General features: G+C 38.9%; 1 protein-coding gene across 9 annotated transcripts in view; it reads left to right on the top strand.

The window, feature by feature from the left end:
• Spata6l (spermatogenesis associated 6 like) overlaps nt 1-8782 on the top strand; it is a 99400-nt gene that overhangs the window by 43226 nt on the left and 47392 nt on the right. For all 9 annotated transcript variants that reach the window (XM_023721912.1, XM_023721910.1, XM_023721908.1 and 6 more), the window contains one exon: nt 7247-7371. In XM_023721912.1, the coding sequence (XP_023577680.1) occupies nt 7348-7371 (24 nt within the window). In that variant the 5' untranslated portion in view covers nt 7247-7347. The remainder of the gene's footprint in view (nt 1-7246; nt 7372-8782) is intronic.

Here is an 8782-nt window from a genome sequence, read left to right as displayed (position 1 = left end):
GGCCATTGCTTGACCAATTTGCTCTCTGTGAAAGCCTGAGAGAATGTTTTCTCTCCATGTAACTCTCTTTAGGCACACACTACATCTTCGATCACTCTCCTCTGTGGCCCCAGAATCTCCTTGATCAGAAAATTTGGGACATCACTGAGTTATAGGATGGAATAGTACAGATTCTCTTATGTCCTGAGTCCTCACTGATCTTGAAAGGCTAGGGCCAAAATGTTGGCTATCCTTGCAGCCCTTCTTTTTCTCTAATTGTTGATCTGCAAATTTATGTTTTTAACCCTCCAGCAGAGAAGCTTAATGATATTATTACCCTATAACATAGCCAGTTGAGCTTAACCTATTTGTCTGAAAATCAAACATCTTTCAAGGAGAATAACTGATGCTGACTGAGTGGCCATTATAAGCAGGCACTCCAGTAAATTGTCTCATTTGAATCCTCATGTTCTTTTAAATAAGCGAACATGAGGATTCCATTTACGAAGTACTCACTTTGCCACAGACACTGTGCTAAAGACTTGGAGGGGGCATCTGGGATACTGTGCTGTACCACTCTTCTTGGAACATTGTTAGAATTTGATGCTAAGATGTCTGTCTGTAGTGCCATTTCAAGGGGCCTGTGACAGATGCTGATATTGTGGCCCCTGTTCCGATAGGATTGTCTTGGCTGGGTACTGTATTTCCTGGCTTGCTCTAGAACTTCCTCTAGAAAGTTCATACCTTTCTAGAGAGCTGGGCCAGTGACAGAACAATAAACAGAAACACCAACATCACTGCTTTCTTTCTTTCTTTCTTTTTTTTTTTTTTTGCAGAATTGGGGACTGAACTCAGGCCCTTGCACTTGCCAGGCAAGTGCTTATTCTACTGAGCCATCTCCCCAGCCCTGATCGTTGCTTTCATAGAACATTTATGGAAGCACATCATTAGTAAATATGTGAATGAAAACATCAGTGATGAATATTATTTTGAAGTTAAAATAGGTTAGGTAGCTAGAGCTGCTGGATTTAGAACTGCTAACTTTTGGATGCTGTGACATTTAAATCCAGTCTGCAGTGTGATAGGAAGGGGCCAGCCATTCAAGGATCTGGAGAAGCAACATTGCAGGAGGAACAGTAGGACAACACTGTTAAGGTAGAGGGAACTTGGTGTGTTTAAAGGACAGCAAGAATGGTAGCAGGGATTTGAGGGAATGACTCAGAGAGGTAATAAATGAAGTGGAAAAGATATAGAGATTATATAGAATCCTGAAAGCTAAAGTCAAGTGCTTAGATTTTATTCTTCTGTGATGGGAAGTTCATTAGAAGGTTTTAAGCAGGCAAAATGTGTAGTCAGATGTTTTGAAAACAAAGCAGTTCTTGAAAAATGGATTTGAGGACAGGGAGAATGGAATCACCTGGGATGCCAAGGCAGTGGTTGGGGAGAGATGAGGGGGTAGGTTTCTGGTATTCACTGTAAAGAGGGAGAGCAGGGTTCAAATTTTAGATGTATTTGGGAGATAGAGTCAATAGGTCTTGCCAGTGGATGGATGAGGAGTAAAAGCAGAATCAAGGGCGAGGCCTAGAGTTTTGGCTTGGATGACAGGTGCTAGTTTCCATAGCAAGCTGGGGAGAACTGATCTGAATGTGTGTGGGGATGGGGATCAAGAGTCCTCTTTTGGACCTTTGATGCTGGTGTACAACATTTAGGGTGAAGCTTGAAAGATGAATAGGTTCTCAACAGGATGAGAAGGAAGGAGTAGCATAGGCCGTGGAAGTGCATTCGGGAGGAGTGGAGATTCTGCGTCATTCTGTTGTGGCTAGAATGTGTCTAGCCAACAGTGGAAGTGATATTGTGTGCAGAAAATACAGTACTTCCTTCCTGTACTTTGATCCTTTTCTCATTAAAACTCCATTATTAGTATTGAATGGGATAAACAGAAAGAACTTAATCATTGTATCAGTTGATAAGTTCTTTTCTATCCTTATATTCCCTATTCCTTATGGGAATTCTCATAAGTAAAATGTCCTCAGACAGCAAAGTCATCTGCTTCGTTGGCTACAATTACTCCTTTGATTGTCCTCTGAACAGGGACCACTGTTGGTTCAAATTTCTTGTATTGTTATACTAACAAAGATGGGTCAGAGGGCAGCTTCTGTGTGCTTTTGCTCAATTGTCATCTATCCTATTAGATCGGAGATCTTTTCTGTGATGAGTACATCATAACATCTCTTTCACCATACTGAAATAATATAGTTGATATACAAATCAACTTCTACATATCACTGCAAAAATCAGTACTTTTTCAACCAGAAAGTCATTTATAATGCAATATGCATATCAGTATGTAAATGTTGAGCATAAATGAGGTATTGAGATGTGGCATAATTTCAAAATTCCAAATAGACCTTAGGAAAGATAAAAAATAGTAAAATTATTCCTTGATTTGTGCAGTACCTGCACACCCAGAAAATTCAGTGTATTTTTAAATCATGCAGATATGCTTTATACTTATGTGTACAATAGATTTAAGTTCTTGGCTTCACTAATGATCACATGATTTTTAGCCTGAAGGAATATTGGGCAGGATGTCAGAAAGTTGTGCAGGGCAGGGAAAATTGTTTGAAATGCAAGAGTGGCTTAAATTCTTTTTTTTTTTTAATTTTATGGGAAGAAGATAAAACAAAATTTCATAAAAGGATGATAGAATAACAATAAATAATGCATGGCATATTATTATCTTCCAAATTGTTACTTAGAGTATAAGGTATGGGAATAAAAAATATACAATCAATATAAGTGCAAACTTTCCTTTTCTGTGGACTAAGAGATGCTAATCATATAACTGATACACATTTTTTCTCTTTTCCCTTCTTTCCTTTCCCTTTTCACACATTCTAGTTCCTTTTTCCTTTTTAACAATTTCTTTCCATTTTATAGTATCTACTGTACATTTTATTTTATTTTTTGCAGAACTGGGGATTGAACTCAGGCCCTTGTGCTTACCAGGGAAGCACTTATTCTACAGAGCCATCTCCACAGCCCCTTCTACTGTACATTTTAAACCTTATTTACTCTTTCAATTTCTCACACCAGGTAGACAATATTTTGTTTACACATGTGAGTCTGATTTATTTCACTAATGAGTATAGTCTCAAAATTGTGTCCATTTACCCATAAAAGTCTCAAATTTATTCTGCTTTATTGCTGAGTAGTACTCTATTGTATGAAAAGATCACATCTTTTTAATCCATTCCTTTGTTGATGAAGTTGTTCCCAAGATGTAGCTATTAAAGATTGTGCTGCTCTAAACAATGGTGCATGTATGATGTTTTTAATTCTTCTGGGAAGATACTTGAAGGGGAATAACTGGGTCAAATGGTACTTCTGTGATCTTAGCTTTTTGAGGAATCTCCACACTGATTTCTACAGTGGTTGCACCAGTCTGCACTCCTGTTACCAGTGGAGAAGTGTTCCTTTTTCTCCATAGCCTCTCCAGCATTTGTTACTGATTGATTTGTTGATGGCAGTCATTTCTAGAGTTGGAATCTCAGTTGTTTTATTTGCATCTCTTGAATGACCAATGATGTTGAACATTTTTATATATTTTTTTGCCATTTGTATTTCTTCATCTGAGAAGTGTGTATTCATCTCAGATGCCGATTTTCTGATTGGCTCTTTGAATTTGAAAAGGCTGATTTATTTTCAGTTCTTTATCTACTCTAAATAATAGTCCTTTGTCTGAGGGACAATTGGATAATTTTTTTCCTAATTGTGAATTGTTTTTCCACCCTGTTGATTTCTTTTGATGTGCAAAAGCATTTTAATAAGATGAGCTCTCATTTGTTGATTCTTTCAAGTATTTCCCATGCAGCTTGGGTTTTGTTCATGAACTCTCTGCCTATACCTATGTCTTCAAGATTTCTACCTACTTCCTTTTCTCCCATAATTTTATCGAGAAATAAATAGCAATTAGACAGTTTCAAATCAAATTGGTAGGACAGTTTCAATAATTAACACATTGCATACTGCCTTCCTAGTGGTTGTTTGTTGTACAAGATGCAGATATGATATCCTATTTACAAACACTATTAGAACAAATCCCTCTATTCCTTGAATTAAGAGCATGTAGCTATATATCTATCCTCCTGGCTTACACTTTTGCTACCAGCCTGAAACTCAGTAGGTTGGAAAAGTAGGGGGGATTGTTCTGGATGGGAAGACTGACATGGAGTTGATTTTAAACAAGGAGTGGAAGGAATCTGGTGGTAAAGGGTTAGGAGGTTAGGGTTCTCCTGCTCATCTGTTTCTAAGTGCTGTGTGATCTCACACAAATATCCAACAGAGGCCTGGCCCAGCACAAGCATTCCCGGTACGTCTGCCACATGGCCCAGTCCCAGCCACGGGGCACACAGAAGCAGCAGCCACTCATCCACTGGTCATCAGTCCAGCCTGTCCCTCGCCAGTGGCCCATAGTTGCCTCAGCAGATAGTTTGCCACCCTGGCCTCCGTGACTACCTTGCTGGGTCCTCAGTTGTATTAATTTGCGCTCTGCTCTTTTTAATTTCCTCACTTGAATGGGCTTTGGACTTGACTTGCTCTTTTTTTTTTTTCCTAGAAGCTTGAGGTGCAGCATTAGGTTGTTTATTTATGTTTGTTCTCTTTTCCTAATATGAGAATTCACTGCTATACATTTTCTTCTTAGGACTGCTTTCATTGCATCCCACAAGTTCTGTACCTGCCTTGGCATTTAATTGTAGATATTATTTAATTTCTTCTTTCATTTCATCTGTGACCCGTTGATTGTTCAGGAGGGTGTTATTTAGTTTCCATGTGTTTATGAAGTTTTTGCAGTTTCCATTGTCAACAATTTCCCATTTCATTGCACTGTGATCACATAATATGAATGGGATAATTTCAGTTCTTTTGCATTTACTTGAGCATAGTTTGTGGGCTCGTATATGGTTTATTTTAGAGAGTGTCTCATATGTAGCAGAAAAGAATGTATTTTGACATTGGGTGACACTTTGTAAAGGTCTATAAAGTCCATTTCTTTGCAAGTTTGGTTGAGTTCTGATATTTCTTTGGTGATTATTTTGTCTAGCTTATCTATCTATTTGGGATAATGGGGTAGTAAAGTCCCCTATTACAATGACGTTATTGCTCATTTGATTTTTCATGTCTATTAATATTTATCTTATATAGTTGGGTGCTCCAGTATTTGGTGCATATGTATTTATGATTGTTATCTCTTCCTCTTGAAATTTTCCCTTAACATGTGTGTCGTGAACTTCTTTATCACTTTTGATCATTCTTGGTTTGAAGTTCACATTGTCTGTAAACAGCATAGATATGACTCCTTTTTGGGGGTTCCTGGAGCATGGAGTGTTGTTTTCCATTCTTTCACTTTCAGTTAAATGTGTTTTTTAATATACAGTATATTGTTAGATTTTGTTTCTTGATCTACTCTGGGAGGTCTGAGATTGTGTTTTCCTCCTGTATCTTGTCATTTTTCTATTTCAAAAGCTTTTATTTTGTTTTCTGTATGGAATCTGGTAAGTTCTTATAGTAGGTAGTATCATACCTCTCTAGGAAAAGTCTGTTCCTCAAGGATGTCTTTTATGTTTAGGATGTTCTTGGCTTGTGTCTGTTCCAAGACCCTACTTTCCCAGTTAATTAAAGAGTATAGTGTTGGTGTTTGTTTAGCTCAGTTCCCAGTTCTTTGGTGCTGGGTTGTAGCAAGGTTATTACCCAGAGTTTTTCAGTGTTGTTACAAAAGGGACAACTGATTACAATAGATATGACATCCTAGTTAAAGCAGTATAAGTAGCAATAACAATAGTATCAAGCACAGTTGAGAAACCGAAAAACTGTGGTAGCTATTAATTTTGTATCTTAAACCATAGGAGCAAAATCTACTATTATATAATAGAACTGATCACAAATTGGGAGCTTATAGTCAAAGTGTTTCCCTTTGGTAAACTGGTTTTGTCTTGTGGTGGGGAGATTCCAGAAGGATAGTAGATAGAACAAAAATAACTACAAAGAAAGTAGAAGCAAGGCTGGAGGATGAAGGATGATCACACACACTTTGGGAAACTAGAGAAGAGGGCAGAAGAGAAAAAATGAGGGAGTAATCAAGGGATTATCCAAACTGGTCTCTGGGTTTGGGGGATGGGATTATTTTTCTGTGGCTGAGTTTTCCCCAGATGTTTAGAAAGAAGAAAAAAAAAAAAAGATAAGAAAAAAGAAAAGAAAAACCAAAAGGAGAGGGAAAACTGGGGTGGCCCCACCCATTCTATTCCACATGTCTTTGTCCCCAAGCACAAGGCCAGTTCACCTCACTCACCACGTGTTGGCTTGCATTATTGTTGTAGCTTCAGACTTTTCATGCCACTCGTCCTGCCTGCGCATCCTGTGCACCTTGGTTAGGATCTCACTGTGGCACTAGCATTCCCTCTCATCTCTGGCCCTTCCTGAGTGGTTTGCTTCATTTGTGGCAGCAGCAAGAGAGAGGAGCCATGCTCTGAGCCTTCTGATGTGATGCACCTGGGTAGCAGTGGCAGTGGCGGTGGTGATGGGAAGGGCTGCCCCAGCTGTAATTCTTCAGGGCGCTCTAGTACGTCTAGCCTCTACCCATGAAATAATCTTACAGATGTCCATAATGTCCACAATATGCTGAGAAGTGTAGGTCTAGCTGTTCTCCGGGCCGTTGACTTCCCATACCATAGACACACTCAACCCCAATTTACACCATAGCCTTTATACCAACCTGGATTCTATTCTGTCCCCAAGGCCTGGTGCATGGTTTATTCTTGGTAAATAATTGTTGAAGGAAAGAATGAGTAGATCAATAAACAAAAACATAGATTTTCTTGTCTTTTTGTTTTGTGAAGCTTTTTTTTTTTTCACTCTTTATGACTTGAAAAGACTGTTAAAAATTATCCACAACATTGCTGGGCAGTGTGATAGCACATGCCTGAAATCCCATTACTCCAGAGGCTGAGGCAAGAGGATTGCTGTGAATTCAAGGCCAGGCTGGATTGCATAGTGAACTCAAGGCCAACCTGGACTGTGTAGCAAGACTGTCTCAAGAGAAATATTCGCAAGACAAAAAGTAGAAGTTGTTTTTCTCTTAATTAACAAGTACTTGGATCGCAGTGTCTGTTTTTACCCTAGTGCCACCTCTGCTGCCATCTGTCCATCTAAATTATTTTGTTGAACTTGGGAGTGTACATATACATGGCTGTTTGTCCATTCTTTCTAGCATGGGAAGAGTTAGCCTATTATGAAGACAACACACGAGATTTTCTTTTCCCGGAGCCCAAACTGACACCTTCATACCCTGGAATATATCGGGAAGTGCTCATGAAGACAGCCAGAGGGTTTCCAGTAAGTGAACCCTACCTATCTGGGCTTCTATTGGTAGAAAAATTATTTTTCTTTTAAAATTAGTACATGTTTGCAGCACATGATGATTACATTTATTGTGCGGAATCTGTCCATGTGCACAACACACCTTAATTCATGTTTGTCTCCTTACTGTACCATCTCTCTCTGTTCCCTCCAACATTTGTTTCCCTACCCATTTGCAAAAGCTCTATTTCTATTTTTCTTTAATTCTCTTTTTAAAATTCTTTCTCTTCCTTACCTCCCTCTTCCCTCCATCTCTTGTTCCTCTTCCCATTTTAAAAAGATCTCACTACTTCCTATGAACTATCTTTTATTTTGCTCTGCATATTTTGGGCTTCTCATATAAGAGAAACTATGTGATATTTAAGCTTGTGTGGCAAATGTATTTTACTTAAGGTTATGTCCTCAAGCTGCATCCATTTGCCTACAACTACTTTTAAGTTTATCTCTCTTTATGGAAGAGTAGTACTTCATTGAGTGTAAATACCACATTGTATTTATCTGTTCATCTATTCATGGATATGTAAGCCATTTTCAAGATTTAGTTACTGTGAATTTTATCATTATAAACATAGGTATAGATGTATTACTGTAATATGTTGACTTTCACTCTTAGGGGAGGATATCTACAGATGGAATAGGTAGATACTATGAAATGTCTGTTTTTAGTTTTTATTTATTTATTTATTTGGTACAGGCTCTTGCTATGCAACTTGGACTTGTAGTGATCCTCCTGTCTCAGTCTTCCCAGGATTGAGATTGCAGGCATGCACCACCATGCCCAGGCTCTGTGGCTGGCACCGCTCACTTGGGGTTCCAGGGCCCACATGGCGTGTGATACCAGGAATTGAAACCCAGGTCTTTGCACTTGCCTGGCAGGCACCCACCACTAATCTATCTCCCCAGCCCCTGTTTTTCATTTTTGAGAAATCTCCATACTGATTTCCGTAGTGATTTACTATTATTTTTTAAATGTATTTGGTAGAGGTCTCACTACACAACTTGGACTTGTAGTGATCCTCCTGTTTTCAACCTCCCCAGCACTGGGATTATAGATGTGCACCACCATGTCTGGTCTTGGTGGCCAGCTCAGCGCATTTGGGGGTGAGGCCAGTGTGGCACATGGTGGTGGGGATTGAACCCTGGTTCTTGCACTTGCCTAAGCAGGCGCTTAGTCCAGATTTCTGTAGAGATTGTACTAGTTTACATTTCCATCAACAATGTGTTAAGTTTCTTTTCCCCTGCTGCCTGGCCAACATTTGTTCTTATTTGATTTCTTGATGATGACTATTCTTTCTGGAGTAAGGTGAACTTTCAGTTTTGTTTTAATTTGCGTTTCTTTAACGGCCAATGATGCCAAACACTTTTAATGCATTTATTGGCGATCTGT

The sequence above is a fragment of the Octodon degus genome, unplaced genomic scaffold, assembly GCF_000260255.1.
Source record: "Octodon degus isolate 3935 unplaced genomic scaffold, OctDeg1.0 scaffold00087, whole genome shotgun sequence".
Lineage (NCBI taxonomy): Eukaryota > Metazoa > Chordata > Mammalia > Rodentia > Octodontidae > Octodon > Octodon degus.
Note: the sequence above shows the minus strand (reverse complement) of the source record. Positions and strands in the feature narration are given on the sequence as shown.